This window comes from Camarhynchus parvulus, chromosome 1A (genome assembly GCF_901933205.1).
Source record: "Camarhynchus parvulus chromosome 1A, STF_HiC, whole genome shotgun sequence".
In the NCBI taxonomy this organism is placed as follows: Eukaryota; Metazoa; Chordata; class Aves; order Passeriformes; family Thraupidae; genus Camarhynchus; species Camarhynchus parvulus.
The window spans coordinates 32,078,403-32,095,467 of NC_044586.1; the positions used below are offsets into that span (position 1 = coordinate 32,078,403).

A 17,065-nucleotide genomic window follows, 5' to 3' on the forward strand; every position below is an offset into this window, starting at 1 on the left:
TGCAATGCAAGGGGGTGGTTTTACCATAAACTAAGCCCACTCCTAAAAGTCACCTGTTCCCACTCAATCCTGTTATTCCCTCCTCGGGAATCAGCACTATTTTTCATAGGCTCCATACCTCAAAACAGTTTCCAGAGTGAAAGGTCTTACACTTCTTTCTTATTTTCAACCCATCAAGGTGTTTGCAGAAATAATTCACTATTTCCTAGTTTTCCTTCATCTCATTTTGAGTGTCTTACAATAAAGCAAACCCATAAGGGGATGCCTGTTGAGTCCTAATGCTAGGCAATAAATAAATTGAGCCTTGGCTGTGGGTTTGCTGAAGTATGCAGCTTGTCTTCTCTCAAGTAACTTTTGAACATAAAACTTCTTTTTAATATGTACTTAAAGCTTGTCATCTTGAAACAGCAAATCCTGTATTATAAGCAAATCACAACATTTGTTTTTAAGCATGTCCACATTTGTTTATATAAAATCATTACAATGGCACATAGATTTTGTTCCAATTTTCACAGTCTCAAACTTTTATCCTAAATGTTTATAGCATGGCCATGTATAATTGAAATAAAATTTGTAATATAAAATATCAACAAAATGTTAACAATAGGATGCATCTATTATTTATGTTCTTTAAGCTATTTGCTTCCTTTGTAGTCTGTCTGGTTTCATACACAGTCACTCTAAACTCTTCCAAGTGCTTCCCCCTCCTCTGCTTACACTCACTGACACGTCACTGCCATTGATTGATTGTTGTTTGTGTTTGCTTTGGATACTTCCAGATGATTGCTACTAATAACTAGTACTAAATTCCTGAAATATCTGCCTGATTCCTTTTCCAAGGCAACTTCATTATGGTCTCATATGAAGCACAGTAGGCCCCAGAAATATTGTGCTGCAGGAGAAAAATAATCTCCAAATGAAGGGATAGCTCAAACAAAGCATTGTAAAAAGCCATCACACTAAATTCTGCATGCATCATCTACTGCATTTCAGCAAAGGCCAAGCTTCTTAGTCAGCTCTCTGAGGAGGTCCCTCAGCCTTAACTATGATTCTTTTGGGGCATAGCTCACTGCACTTTGCTACTGCGTGCAACCCATCACCTGAACGAGGTTAGATCAAAAGGATGAGGTATAATCAAGTTCAATCAAGAAGCTGACAGTGACAATCAAGAGGCCTAATTAATTTTTACTGTAAATTTGTATTGGTTTGTCAAAAAATTAAAATAGTTCTTAAGAGTTAGAGTGCTGTTAATTAAAAAAACAAAAAAACGCAAAACCTCAATACAACAGCCCTGAAGGATTATGAATTGTAGCCAGTACCAACAAGACACAGACTGACAGTGAGCCAGGAACCACTGGATTTGGTTTCTAATTATTCATTTGCCTGCTTACATTTGGAGATACAGAAAGGAACAGAATTCTCTTTGGTTCAGACCAGAAATCTGTTTAACTATGTTTTAAACTTATGAGCTAGCTGCATAGAGGTCACAGAAGTACCTTGAGTTGGAAGGCACCCATAGGATCATTGCATCCAACCCCCTGTTTCTGCAGAACTACCTAAAACTAAAGCAGGCATATGGTCAGAGGGTGCTGTCTTTAAAAAGAATGAGTAGGCTCCATAGGTGCTGGAAACATCATAAAAAGGAACAAAGGTGGTGTCACTCAGATAAGGTTGTCTTATAAGGTAGTTTACACCTATGACATTATTTCTGTCACATGGAGAGGTACAGTCAGCTCTTTATCACCAAGGTGATAGACAATATCTTACATGGCACAGCACTGGGGTAACCTGGCAGCCTCTCCACTAATGAAGATGGTGGCAGGCCAGCTGCACATTTAGGGTATTCCCAAGAACTCAGGACTCTAGAGGACAATGTGGCACAAAGACAGGCCCTAGAAAATACCCAAGGCTGGCTTACATCCTTTAAGACTAGAGAGCTCTCTCTTGTGAAGGAATACAAAGAGAGCAAAGCATCTCTGTTCCCAAAAGGACAAGTCTGGAGCTGGACTAATAAACCAGCAAATGGCTAAATCCAATGCCTCTGTGTTATGGTCCCTGGTATTCTTATGGCAAGGAAGCACAGGCATTCTGAAGGAGCATTTTAGTTCAACAGACTCTGTGCTGCTCAACTATCTCCAGGTGGTATTGTGTGTCAGAAAATTTGCCCCAACACAAGTCACTTTATGTCCACCTACACTGAATTCCATCTGCTACTTTATCACTGCCATTCACTTTGCCAATTTGTTGTTTTTCACTTTCTCAATTTGTTGTGTTTCTTTCCAATTCTTTGATTTTGATGGATCTGTCATAGTGAAGAGCTCTGCTGCAAGATGCTCCCTAGGCTCCTTCATAGAAGGGAAAAGCTTTTTTAAAAAGTGCTCCTTTTGTGTGGTGATCATATTCTGGCCCTACTGATCTGCCATCAGGGGAATTGCCTTCTGCAAACTGGTCCCCAAGTATACTCACAGGCTGCCTTACAGCATCCATCTTTTCCCCCCTTCTTTCCCAGGCACCGTGAGGCCCATCAGCATCAGCTTTTTCTCTACCTCCTCATACCTCACTGTTTAACATTTTGACTCTGTGTCTGTTTTTCCCTATTCCTCAACAAGTTGCTCTAGGGCATACTCACCTGGTTCATTGTTCAAATCTGACCCTCCAAGTACCTGTTTGGATGAAAAAAAGAGGTACCACAGTTGCTCAATAAACTCTGTCAAAACTATGCTGGCTGAACCTCACCATAAATAGCAAGGAGGTCAGACAAGTCATTGCTCTATACCCTCCTGGTGCAGGACATGAGCAGCAGCAACAGAATTCTGACAGAGTCAGACTGGGAACTGTGGCAGAAAATATTCTCATCACACTTTTGAAGTCATCTGCACAGACATCGAATCCATTCCCATCCCCACTGTCATTCTTATCCAACAACTGCCAGCTGGAGACAGATGGCAATCTCTGCATTAATTTTTCATACTGTAAGATTAAATACTTTAAAAAAATCAAGCAAACTTCTGTTAGTTTGGTTTTTTGCCTTTTGACACTGCATCCTTCCATCAGATAGATTAATAAACTTTGCTGCAAGAAACAATACTAGTTTGTCTGTGAAACCAAACTAGTTCAAAGAAACTATATAGCCTTTTGGTCAAATGATAGCAGAGTTCAAGACTAGTAAAACACATAGAGAAACAAGACTAGAGGATGCACTCTAGGACCGATCTTGAATGCTGATGCCTCCTGATAAATCCAGCTATTTCACAAAGTTCTGTTTTATTTACACACAAGATTTCAAATTGGACCCTAGCACTTAAAGGGTTTAAGCATCTACCTCAGCAGCACAGCAAATAGGATAAAACTGGCATTTCATTAAAAGCAGGCTTGTCAGATTTGTACAAGTTTGCAGACACAAACTGTAAGAAAGCAGTCCATTTAAACCACTGACTACAGCAACTAGAACATAATGTGTTGTTAGAACCTTAGAGAGGAAAACCTAGCCAGAAGGTTAGCCCTATGGCCCCAATCTGTAGTGAGGGGGAAAAAGAGAATGATTTAATCAATTTCTGCAAGAAAAGCTGAGGAATGGAGAATCCCTGATGATAAGGTAAGCCTCTCAGAACAGTGTGCATAGCTCAGAAGTAGCAGAAGGTGGTGTTGAATTGAAAGGGATAGCAGCTCACCTGCCTTTAGACAAAAATACCCAAGACCATTAGCAATAAAAGGTTGAAAAAGAGGAGTATATGCTTGAGGACTATTTTACTTTCAGGTGGGATTTGACATTAGAAATGGCATGGAACATAGGCAGGGAATTTACAGGAAGATTAGACAGAAGTTACAGCCAGAGATTTAATGTGAAAGGTTTAAAGAGGTTTTTGAAATTTTATAGATAAAAAGAAGAGATGTTGCTACAAAAAGATGGTTGTAAGATTTCACTGAGTCACAGCAATTTTAAGCAACAGCATTTCTGGACAGATAGTGCAGAAATAAGTAGGTAGATGTGTTAGTTAGGGTACAGTGACGTGGGTGAGGGTTATCCAGCAGGTAAAATTTAAAGCAACAGAGAGGGAAAGTTTAGTGGAACAGCACCAGAGCAAGCTAAAAAATAATATTTACACGCTTAAGAAGGCATGAGCAATAAAGCAGGTAGGGCAAGTATGTGACTGTAAAAGTTTGGACTGGGAGAAGAAAGATGAAGAATGCTGAGTGAATCAATTTCAAATGGGATCCAGTATGGGAAGCAGTAGACAGGTGCACTAAGTGGAAGAGTTTCATGGAAATTCAGGTAATAGGAGAGGCAAAGTAAAGTCTGGAGCAGAAGGAAGAGTGTGTTTGAGAATCAGGCAGGTGAACACAGTAAACTCAACAGAGACCTTGGGGAGAGATGCTGAAGAGGGTGAGATGGAGGGAATGTTTCACTGCAGAACAAGGGTGTATATAACAAATGTTTGCCAAGCTCAGAGCATGATGGTAACAAGTAAACAGACATTGGGAAGGAATTTGGATGTTGTCCTTACTTTTCTCAGCCATTAATATGTTATTATGTTCTCTATTTTATTTTCCAGCCCTTGAAAATTGCCACTTCAGAAAAGATTATGGCTCAGATAAACTTGAGCTCAGAATGTTAATAAGGTTGGATAATTTGGTTTAATCTCTAGAAGAAATTATGAAAATCTCAAGCAGTTTGCAACCCTTTACAAAGAAGGCAGCTTTGAAGGGCCCAACCCCAAAAGGCACTTCATTTCCTTGTGATTGTAAGAATGAATCACGGGTTTTACTCTAAATTAAAAAATGAAGTATTTTTTCCCATGACAAAGGAGACCAAGATCATCCCACTCAATCCTGGTGGCAATTTTACCTCTAGGGAAGAATCTCATTCCAGAATATATAAAAACCAATATCTTAAGGCTTAAGGACCCTTATCATTACTCCAGTTTAAAACACAGCTAATAAAATGAATTGTATTTCTACGATTTAAGAATATCCTGAGGATTTTTTTCCTTTGCAAGAAAAGAGAAAAGTGTTGTTCTATAAATGTTTGCAAGCTATTAAGCTGTTCTCTCTTGTGGCAGAGGAAAACATGCAGCGTGATACTTAAACTATTTGGGACTTTATCCCTGAAAGCTCTCCAGCACAGACAATCTTATTGAGATGCAAACATCTGACAGTCAGCATTTTTGTATTGGGCACTTAAGCCCAACCTCACTCACCACAACATAACTTCTGTTAATTTATAACAGACTATAAAGCAAACAAAGCCTTTTTGGCACCAAAAAAAAACACCAAAAAAACCAACACCAAAAACCCCCAAACACAACACCCCCCCAACCTTGCAATGTTTTTTACAGTAGAGAGAAAAAAAAATCCAACAGCAGAGGTAGATGCAGCGAAAGCCTGGACATGTCAGCTCCTACACATAAGAAAGGTGGGCACATGGGATGTGAAGCAGGGCAGGCACATCTAAGCCTTGCTAGCTGCTACAGATTGCCACAGAGAGAGGGGTTCAAGGGGCAGCTGGCAAGACCTGGGGTAGCAGAGAAATGAGGGTGTCCTAAGAACTAAAATACATTGCTTATTTGTCAATATACACAACATGCTGTAACAACTTTGTAATATGACTTTTTGGCTAATATTTGGCCAGCTGTGTTGCTCATGGTGTGTAATAATGAGGGTGAAATACTATTATTGTCACAGTTACATGATTCTCTCAAGAAAAGCTCTTCATTGCATAAATGGAAAAAAAATTACATGATAGGAGAAACAAGAACTCCTATCAGAAATCCTTTTTCTAGATTATGTTTTCTAGAAAAACAATTGAGTACTCGTCTAATTTTAAAACTCTACAGATAAGACTGCAGGTAAGATTTTTTTCTTCAGGAGAGTGCTTAGTCAAAACTTCTTTTAGGACCAACTTTACTTATTTCATACTGCCAAGTAGTGAAGAGTAGCACTAGTGCAGAACTATGTCTTTACCATCTATTTTTCTGCCTATTTACAGCTTTCCAACCCAACACTGAACAAGTAGCTGGTTTTGTTTGGGGATTTTCCCTTGGCCTGAAAGATAAGAGATTTCCTCTGCAGTAATGAAACTGCACCTTAACTTCCTCATATATGAACATTTAAACACCAACCACCACACCAGAAACACCCCTAAATCTAAACCAGGGCAGAAATCAGATATGAGTTCAGTGAAAAGTCCAAGTAAATTAATGATCACCAGAAGGGCAGAGAAGGTTGGCAGGGTGAGACTGTGCCCACTGCTGTGAAAGAGAACAAGGTAGAGGCTTATTTAAGGCACAAGTGGCTACATGGACTAATCCTGTTATTTGCATTGCACAGAAAGCCTAGCAGCAGATACTTGGAGCTCCATTTTGCTAGATATTTTTTATCCCTAACACCTATATATATTGTTTTTCTGCAAAAAGAAACTAAAAATCATTGCAAAGTTTATATTCTGAAGTACTACTGAATTTTATGAACTAGGTGGACAAATTCAGGAGTGAATCTGAAAAGAGGAGAAAAGGTGATCATGTGCTCTCAGCTAGGTGAGCCCAGGTTATATGGATTTCCTGTGACTGATGTAAGCTTGTATCTTGTCCTGAGCCAGCTGAAAAGGTGGCACCGACACACTCCCTTCCCTCAGCGTACCACTTATAAAGCACGATCAAGAAAGCCACAAGTCTATTGACAGCTGTGATTTTCAAAAGTACCACGATCAATTTCCAGGGCGCTACTAAGACATAGTGACTTCGGGCAAACAAAAAAAAAAAGCTGAGTTTTCCGTGCAGGTTTAGCCATCTTATCACCTACACAAGCTGTTGAAAAGATAGCACATGCTCCCACCATGGTCCCTCCACGGTTGTTTTTCGTAACATTTAACCCAGTCAGGTTTCCCCACTGAGGGCTGTTATTATTTATAAAACGAGACATCTGTCAAGTCTTTGCGGCATGACTGGCGGAAACCCCTTGAATCCTGGCTTGTAACGTCAGGAAAACACAGGATCTTTCCCAACCTTCCGCCCGCGGGAGTGAACTTCCACCGGGCTAGCAGCAGCCTGCCCAGCACCGGCGCGGCCAGAGGAAGTCATTCTGCTGCTGCGGGAGCCGCTGACCTCGGGTTCTTTCCCACCGTGCCCCTGGCCCCGCCGCAGGGCACAGCGGCGGCCCCGCGCTCTGAGGCCAAGCGGCCGCTCCCGTCCCGGCGCGGGGTGTCCCCGATGGCAGCGAAGCCGCGGCCGACGGCGCCGGGCTCCGCACGCGGCTCTGGGCTGGCCGGCGGTGACAGCGGCCGGCGGTGCCGGGAGCCGTCCCGCCCCGGGGCCGAGCCCGGCACCTGCCCCGCGGGAGGCGGCCGCACGTCGGGGCCCTTCGGCCGAGGCTTCGCGGCAGGTGCGGGGCGGGTTTGGGGAAGCCCCCGCGGAGGGGTGTGACACCAGACCGCCTTCTCCGGCCCCTCCTGGCGCGGCTCCGGCAGCCCCCGCCCGCCGTCCGTTAAAGCCGCCGGGGAAGGGGAGTGCGGCCGCGGCCGGCGTCGTCCCGGCCCGGGCATCCCTTCTCCGTCCCTGCCGCTCGTCGGGAGTGCCGAGGTCCGTGTCCGCTCCCGCGCCGGCGCTGCCCGGGGCAGGTGCCGGGGCGGTCGGGTCGCGGCACGCACCGGGCCGGGCGGGGCCTCCCCGCCCTCACCCCATTGTCGGGGCCATCTCGGCAGTTTCCGCCCTGGCTTCGGCTGTGTCCGCGCCGCGATGGGGAAAGGGGAGGGAGCTCGGGAAGGCTCGGGGCTGCTCCGCTCCTTCCGGGACGGCGGGAGGCGGTGCCGCTCACCTGGTGCCGCCGGCGCTGTGCAGCGCCCGAGCCGCGGCCCCGCCGGGCGGGAGGTGAGCGCCGGCCGGGCTCGCCCCGCCCTGCTGCGCGCGGGAACGCGGCTCCCCGGGCAGGCAAGCGGGCGGCGGGGGGATGGCACCGGCTTCGGGGGATGGTACCCGATGGCCCGGGGCGAGGGACGGCGCTGCGCGGCTGTCGTGGCCGCAGCGGGCGGGCGGGCGGAGGAGGCGGGTACTGCCGGGCGGCCCCGCGCCGAGGGGTGAGGGGAGCCCCGGGGAGCGAGGGGCGCCGCGGTCCGAGCCGTGGGAGCCGAGCGTGCGAGGGCGGGCGGTGATGGAGACCCGTCCCCTGGGGCCGGGGGCTTCCCGGGGAGTTCGCGAGGCGGCGGGACGGGGATGGGCAATGCGGCGGGACGGCTCACGTCCCCTCTTTGTTTCTCTCCAGGGTGTTTGTGCTTCTCCGAGCCTCTCTCCCCGCCCCCGACTCTCCCGCCCCCGTCTCTCCCGCCCGACCCGCCGGGACCTCTCCTCTCCGGGCGGCAGCAGAGCCGCCTCGGGGCGGGCGGCGGCAGCGGTGCTGGTGGGGCGCTCTCGCCGTCCAGCCCGCCGGGAACATGGCGACTGGCGGCTACCGCAGCGCCGGGGGTAGCACCACGGACTTTCTGGAAGAATGGAAAGCCAAGCGGGAGAAGATGCGGGCGAAGCAGGCACCGCCGGCTCCGGGCGCACCGGGCGGGGGGGAGCCCCGTCCTGCAGGGGGCGGCCCCTCCGCCGAGCTGAACAACAACAGCAACCTGCCCCCCGAGCGCGCGGCGCCCCCCGCCGGCGGGGCGCTGAACTGCGTCAGCCTCGCCAGCGCCGCCCTGGGCCGCGGCGCCCCCGCCAAGGAGCCGCCGGCGCCGCCTCTCGCCGGGAGCCGCGGGGCCGAGCCCGCCGCCGCACCGGGCTCCCCGAGGGCGAGGAGAAGCTGGCCGCCAAGGGAAAGAGCTCGGGCCCCAGCGCCAGGAAGGGGAAGGGGCAGATCGAGAAGAGAAAGCTGAGGGAGAAGAGGAGGTCGACAGGTGTGGTGAACATCCCGGCCGCCGAGGTGAGCGGGGACGGGGGGCGCGGCCGCAGCCCCGGTGCTGCCGGCGGGCGCTCTCCGGCCGTGCCCGGGCTCCCCGCGCGGGCCGGGCCCGAGCGCGCTCCCTCCGCCGCGGGCGGCAGCGCCTGCCGGACGGACCGCGCGGCGCTCGGGGCAGGGCGGCGTCCCAAGCGACGGACAGATGAGGTGTCATTTATCCTAAATAAACTAGACCTGTCCTAACTTGCGGCTTTTTTTTTTTAGTAGCGTCTTGTCGACAGAGAGTAAGTTCAAACCTTTTGGAGGATCAAACTGAGACACGTGCCTGTTAAAGTATGGTCGAAATAATAGTAATGAGAGAAAATTGATTTATCAGGTTGGAATAGATGTTCAGGTGTAAATATTATTCAGTTTGGAACCCAGAAGAATTTCCTGCACTGGAAAAAATGTAGTGGTTTGAAGAGCATTTTTTTGAGGCAGAGGAAGATATTTTTATCAGCCAACACCACTGTCCTCTGCGGTTTGCTACTAGTATAAAAATCTGGCATTGATTTGTAATACTCCTAGCGGAATTCAGAAGAATGATAACTAAGCTTTTAGCTTGTTTTGCAGTTAATAAGAAAGGCCACAGGAAACTTTGAACAGAGTTGGATTTCTGTCTACAGTTTTGAACTAGTAATGGTGATCACCACATTTTTGTAGAAAAAAGATTGTAGTTCTTCTGGTTAATATTATAGATTATTAAAGTAAGTCTAGAAAATTAAAGGTCTTTATTTCTGAAGCAGCAGGAGATGAAATTGTGTTCTTCACACCTGAAATTACTAACCCTTGCTTGTGACATCCTAGGCACTTTCACAGCACACCCTTTCATGTGAGGTCGTCTTGGAAGGTTAAGAAGTGAGTTTCAGGAACAGTAGAAATCTTTATAACTGTGGTTTTTGAGAACAATTACTTGCATAGTCTTTAGTTTGAGGTAGAGAGTTTTGGCATAGGTTTTCAGTATCATTGTTTTGTAAAGTGGTGAATACAAGTGAGTTATTTTACTTTTTTTCAGGGTGTTCAGGCCTCATAGAGTGTACCTTGTTTGTTTTATGTGGACCCCCCTTAAATACCTGCCCCTTGGGCCTTTTATAGGAACCTTAAAATGTTGCATCTTTACTTCTCTAAGTGAACTAGTCCTAGCCCAGTCAGTAATGGTTTTGCACATTGCAGCAGGTGTTGTATGATGTGGTATTTTAGGGGTCTCTGTTGTGTACCCTGTCCCTAGTTGTACTCTCTTTGGCTGGTTGGTTTTGAGCAGTGGGTTTCTTTTTGCTCTTTGAGACTAACATCCCAGTTCAAAGTGGTAGTTTTCGGATGGTGTGGTTTGGGGTTTGGTGAGTTTGGTTGTGGTTGGGGTTTCTGTTTGTTTATTCTGTTAAAATATTACTCAAAATGTGTCTTGCTTTCCAGGAAAACACATTCCTTGGTCAGCAGCCATTAGAATCCAGTGTTTGAATTTGCTGCATTTTTAAAGATATCTTTATTTGTTAAGGGTAACATGTTTAGGCATTGAGAAACGAGTTCTCACCTGCTCCCTAAACTTTGCTGAGTGTCACCATGTGTTGGTGCTTCTTGGAAACTTCTTGTACCTTTGTACTAATTGCTTCTATAAGTAGCAATTAAGCATTTCATCACATTTTTGGGGTCAAATTTTAATAACTGTAGGTAACTGTTGTACAAGGTGTCATTGGAGAAGCTTGCTACTAATAAATGTTGCATTTTTTACCAGTATATACTTAGGCAGAGCTATCTCTTTTCAGTATTTCGCCTTTCTTAAATGTTTTTATTCCTTGCCACATACATTCCTAAGAATTGTTTAGCTAGGGAACACTAGATCATTCCTGGTAGTGAACAGCTTCAAAAACAGTCTCCAGTGTCAAATGTGAGTACCTACTTACTGGTTAATGCTTTGCAGACTATTTACTTGTCTTTCATACAGCTCTGTAGTCATGAGAAAATGTTTTAAAGTATTGATTCAAGCTGGTCAGCTGAAGTTCTCAGACAAAAGAAGGCTGTGATGTAGATGATGGCTTGTTGGAGTAATCTGCAACACTCTAGTTTCTTATTGTCTTTCTCACTTGGTGCTAGGCATAGTTTACTGTGCAGTCAATACATAGTGACTTGGTAGTAGTAGTAGTACACCCTGAATTTTACCACTTGTAGCTCTTCATGGAGTGTGTTCTAAAATTACCGCTCAGGAGATGTTATTTTAGAGCTTTGCTGGGTGTTTCATTGTCTTATTTTTCAAGAAAATAATTTTTGTAAGAATAAAGTAGACATTTTATGCTAAATATCTCCCCTTTATGATCATCATGCCACTGTAGTGGAGACCAGTAAGATCCTCTGAAATGAAAACTGGTACCTGTTGAAAAAATGCACTCCTAGAGGACATGTAGTGCCTAAAAGCTTTTGTGCCCAAAAACTGAATACAAAAATAGGTTTTGCCCCAAAGAAGTAGGATTTAATTTCATTTGCAATGCAGCTGGAGAATTTATTGATAGGAAAGGTGGCAGAATAAGAACAGTTTGTGTTGTCTAAGTTATCTTGAAACAGGCATGAAAAATGTTAGCAGATTTACTTATTAATGATTAATTTCTCTCCTGTTCAATGGGAAGGTGATAGGGCCAGTTCTTGAAGAGTTCTGTGTCTTAACTGTTTTTTGTATGTGTGTTGTTGGAGGACAGAAACCACATTGGAAGATGTGAAAACAGATGGTGACAGATTGGAAGTTGACAATGCTTTGTGTTTAGAGACCACCACGATAAAAGTAAAGGCTGTTTTTTTACCTTCTCAGCACTAGTGCTTATCTAAGTAATAGTGACTTCTGAAAATAGCTTTGGAAATACAGTGTTTTTCCTTTCAGTGCTTGTAGTTTCTTGAAAGTTGGATTTTGTCTAAGTATTAAGTGCTGTGGGATTTGGGTTCTGTTGATTCATAACAATTCTTCAGGTTGTAAAAGGTAACTGAATTATATGCAATTACCCTTACTATGTATGTTATCTTTCTTAAATATTAACTTTTATAACCGTTTTTAATTATGTTTGGAATGTGTTTTTCAGTTTGCAGGTACTCAGTTGATGCAGGTGTTGAGTTTAGTTGCAACATTTTTCTCATTTACAGTTGTGCTAATACCTATTTAAGAAATACAGAGCTCCCATTATTCACTGACACTGCCTTATGAGGATCCATATATAGGATAACAGTTATGTTTTGTATTGTTATCATAATTATGTCTGGCTCCAAACAAGCCGTGCTGCACTGGTGAAACTGCAGCTTTAATTCTGTTATTTTGCATTTGAGGATTATGCTGGTATAGCTATGTGAGTAAAGGGGTTTTTTTGGGTTTTTTTCTGAACTCCAGAAAGGAAAATAACAAATATTTTTGTGGCCACTTTTTTAAAAGTATATATAATATACTTTTTAAAATGTATATATAATCAAAATCTTGCTTCATTTAGGAAGGACAGTTGTATAGCTGGGTTTTATGTAATGTGTGCAGTATAGATAAAGTTTACATTTTTACTTAACCAGATGGAAGTCATCTGAGTTGGGAAATGTTCTTTTGCTAATAACAAGGTGATGAATGATTTTAAAAGGTGTAAGGAACACTGATCTGTGTATTTTGTACCTGAGGCTGCCAGACTGGAGACACAACAGTCTCCTGACCTGTTAGTGGGAAATACTGGAGTGAAAGGCAGAAGTGATTCAAATATGGACTCTGCAAAGGATGTTCAGCCAGTCTGTGTTCATCTCTTGTCTTGTGAATAGCAGTAAAGATACAGCTTTTTGCATCCCCACTGATGGCTCCCTGTCAGGAGTCTGCCTGTGTGTTTAGAAGGCAGTGCATGTGTGGTGCTTGGTGGGTGTTGTACTGAATAACAGCCTTGGAAGCAAGTAGAGCAGTGGGTGCTTTCTGTGGAGAAAGAGTTCCTGCTACTAGAGAAGTCCAGTGTGCTCTCTTGAGACTAACAGAAACTTGCTGTGTTCCAGTTGGAAAAACCTCAAGAAAATTTGCGTACTACGTGTGTCGGCCATAGTAGTTACTGTGTGTGTTGTAAAGGAGTTGAAATCCTTCTCTGAATGGCTGGAAACTAGAGAGAGGAGTGGAATTCTGTGCTGGCTGTTGAGCTCTTTTGATTAGAAGTTTGCCTTCAGCATTATCTTTCGTAGTGATTCCCTACCTGAGGATTAAAGTGTCTTCATGTTATATCTTGAGATTAATGAAGTAGTGTCTTTCCATTGTCTAACATCAGTTGTGTTGTAAAACAACTTGTTTGGTTTTGTGTTGAGGAAAAAAGAGCCTCAATAAGTGGTTGTTCAGAGTACTAGAAAAAACCCCTGCATCTGACTGATGTGCTTACCATTCATGCAGAGGTAGTAGTGTTATAGTGGAAGTCTGAAATATATTTATTTGACCTGGACAACCATTCATGATAGGTTAGACCATTCTCTTACTGGCTTTTTCTAGTGAACACTTCTTGCTAGGATTCCATTTATGGTTCTTCTTTCAGATGTGACAGGGTGAATAGAAACATTTTCAGGTTCTAATAAAAGAGTTGTATTGAAATTGTTTATATCCATTTTGTTTTGCTTTTAATGCCTTTGTGAATTCTGATTTTGACCAAGTCTCCTGACAACACCTGTTCAATGGGCATATTTTCTTCTTTCCATCTTTTCTTAGCCCATGATAAGCTTATTCTTATTTTTTTCAAGTTTTGTTTTGTTTAAGAGTATGCTTTAATATCCTGACATAGCTAGGTACTGGAAGTTATTTGTCCAAAAAAACAGTGATAACTAAGTTTTTAATAAACTTAAAAGTGTGTAAAACTTTGAATCCCAGAATCTTGTAGCAGCTTCTAAATCACTGTGTGTGTACCTTCCAAGCCTGTTGTGCCCATCCCATTGCTTATCACTGGCAAACCTGAGAGAAAACCAGGTTTGCTTGTGATAAGCAATGGAACTGGTAGGCAAAATTTGATGGACTGTGTGCTCATGAGGTCTGTCAGTCGTCCCCATGAGGTGTTGTCTGCAGTGAGCTGCACTTGAAACATTCCTACACCGACGCACACAGCAAGAGGAACAAGGAAGAGGAGCTTCCTTAATCCCGGAGATGTGACATCATTGGTACAAGTGAAACCTGGTGGGATGAGTCCTGTGACTGCTGTGTTACAATTGCAGGCTCTTCAGGAGAGATCAGGCAGGGGAGGTGAGGTGAAGAGGTGGCATAGGTAATAGAGGGGCTGAAATGTATGGGGCTTGGAGTTGGCAGCAGTGCAGTTGAGTGCTGCTGAGTAAGGATTAAGGGACAAACGTCATTGTGGAAGTCTTCTATAGGCCACCCAGCCAGGATGACAGCACTGATGAATTATCCTTTAAGGAGCTGGGGAATATAAATCAGCCACTCTTGTTCTTATGGGGTACCTTTGCTTGCCAGATGTTAACTGGGAGCACCACACAGCTGCTACAAACAGGTCCAGAAGATTTTAGAGCACTTGGATGGTAACTTGATGTAGATGCTAAGGGAGTTTACTTGGAAAGGGACCCTTCTTGATTTGTCACCTTCATCAGAGCAGGGGCTTGTGAGTGGAGTGGATTGATTGGTCTGTGGCTGTCTTGGCCACAGTGACCAGGAAGTGATCAAGTTTAAAATGGTCATGAGGAGAGCAGACTTGAGGCTGCCCAGGGAGCTGGTGAGTAAGGTCCCTTGGGAAGATGCTTTTGAAAGTGCTGTGGTCTAACAATGCTAGTCACTTAAGTACCACCTTCTATGAGTACAGCAGCAGGTAACTTGAAAATGTTGGAAGTCAAGCACGTGAGACAAAGGGCTAACTTGTCTGAGCAGGGCTCCTCTTCTGCAGCTAAGGCAAAAGGGAAACTGTATGTCCAGTGTAGGCAATGTTCATGGACACGGGAATATTACAAAGATGTTGTTTCACCTCTGTGGGGAGAAAACTGGTGTAGCTAAAGCTCAGTCAGAATTGAAGCTGGCCAGAACTGTGGAAGACAGTAGCAGGGGCTTTTAAAAATATGTTAATAGCAAAAGGCAGTGCAGAAATAATATATGTGATGAAAATGGTCACCTCACAAACTGGAACGTAGACAAAGCAGAGGCATTTAATTGTTTCTTCGGTCTTCAACACTGGTGGTGGCCTCTTGGAGTCCCAGTGCCCTGAGCTGGAGAGCCATGACTGTGAGAATGATGAACCCCAATCTCGTAGAGGATTTGCTTTTTCAGCTGAATCTGTGAGACCTGATGGAGTTCATCCAGGCGTACTCAAAGAGCTGGCTGATGTCATCACAAGGCCTCTCTCAATGATTCTGGAATGGTCTCAGGAATCGGAAAAGGTCCCAATTGACTGGAATTTGACAAATGCTCCAATTTTCCAGAAGGGCCAGAAGGATGCCCCTGGTAACCACAGGTCTCTCAGTTTCACTTCAGTTCCTGGTAAAATTATGGAGAGCATATGTTGGGAGTTATTGAGAAACACCTGGAGGACAGTGCAGTCATGGGTCACAGCCAGCACAGGTTCATGAGGGGCAAGTCCTACTTGTCAAACTGAATTTCCTTTTTTGACAAGGTAACTCTCCAGTTGTGGTCTTTTTGGATTTCAGTAAAGCTTTTAATAATGTCTGTCACAGTATCCTTCTGAACAAAATGTCCAACACACAGCTGGATAAACACGTCACGCAGTCGGTGAGCAAGTGTGAGCAAAGGGTTATGGTAAGTGGAGTTACATTAGGCTGGTGACTTGTCACTAGTGGGGCTGTGCAGGGCTCCATCCTTGGCCCTGTGCTCTTCACCATCTTCATGAATGACTTGGACACAGGACTGGAAGGAATGCTAAGTAAGTCTGCTGATGGCACTGAGTTGGGAGGAGATGTTTATTGCCATGAAGGCAGAGGGACATTGACAAATGTTGCACCTGGGATGGGGCAACCCTGCATGGACGGACAAGCTGGGGAGTGTAACACTGGAGACCAGCCCTATGGAAAAGGACCTGGGATCCTGGTTGATGGCAAGTTGGAAGGGCCACTGTTGATTAGTTCCATACAAGTTTGTACTGAGTTCTTAAAACTATATCCAGTTTACATTTACTACATTTATGTAAACTCACGTATGGTTTTCTCCACAACTTTTCTTCCCCCAGGGTTGGAGTTGTGTATTTAAATAATTTCATTTGAAAGACTAAGTGAGTGACTTACTTTTTGTGCTACACAAGGTCATGGGAAATTAAAATAAAAACCACAACCCTGATGTTTTATTTCAGGATTTTACTGTATTTGATTGGCTTGCATGTTGCTATGAAGAACTGAACGGAACATTTAGGTCTCTCTTACTCCACGAGTGAAAATCTTGTTTTCAGCTCTGTTGTATGGTCTTACCATGTAATAATCACATCATCTTAGATGGTAGCTATGTTTGGTACAAAATACAAGAACATCATCCTGAGTTAAGGTACGATTAAAAAAATAAATTAGCCAACAAAACCTCTCAGAGAAACAAAAGTAATGATGTGCCATCGGCAATTTTTACCTATCTTAATTCTCAACTGTTACTCACCTTCACACAAACAGACAAACAACAACAACCAAGTGCTAGGTATGGGCTTCACACAGTGTTTTATGCAGTATTTAATTGATTTTCTTGATCTGAAACCTAAGGAAGTGACTGATGTCTTCAATCTTTTAAGTCAGAAGCTTTTTAGTAGGTGGGAGGCTTATGGAAGCATAGTCCCGTGCAGTGCTGGGTGTTTTCTTTGTGTAGGTATTGAATCCAAGTGTAATTAAGGCTAAAAGGAACCTCAGGAGGTCTTTAATTCAACCTTGTTGCATCCAGTCAGATCTGGAAAATCTCCAAGGATGAAGTCTTCACAGCTTCTTTGGCAATGCTACCAGGACATGACTGTCCCTGAAATGACAGAGTTTTCCTTTCTTTTGGTCTGTCCTTTACATTTACCTCCATTGTCTCCTGCCATGCACTGCTGCAAAGAGCCTAGGTCTACTTGGTGTCTTCCTGGGACACTTGGAAAGAAGATGGATTTGGTTTTTTCGAAGAGCAACAATCTAGATGGGCAGAAATAGGTGATATAACAAGATCTGAGGTACAAAGGCAGGATAGCTGGGCAAAATGCATGCAGCACTCAGATGTGGA

General features: G+C 44.5%; 1 protein-coding gene across 1 annotated transcript in view; it reads left to right on the forward strand.

Moving 5' to 3' along the window:
• The first annotated feature begins 7,445 nt into the window (after positions 1-7,445).
• The window catches only part of PAWR (pro-apoptotic WT1 regulator), a 72,238-nt gene continuing 62,618 nt past the window's right edge, over positions 7,446-17,065 (forward strand). The window contains 3 exon segments of the mRNA XM_030960144.1: positions 7,446-7,574; positions 8,254-8,738; positions 8,741-8,895. Coding sequence (XP_030816004.1) covers positions 8,423-8,738; positions 8,741-8,895 — 471 coding nt within the window. The 5' untranslated portion in view covers positions 7,446-7,574; positions 8,254-8,422.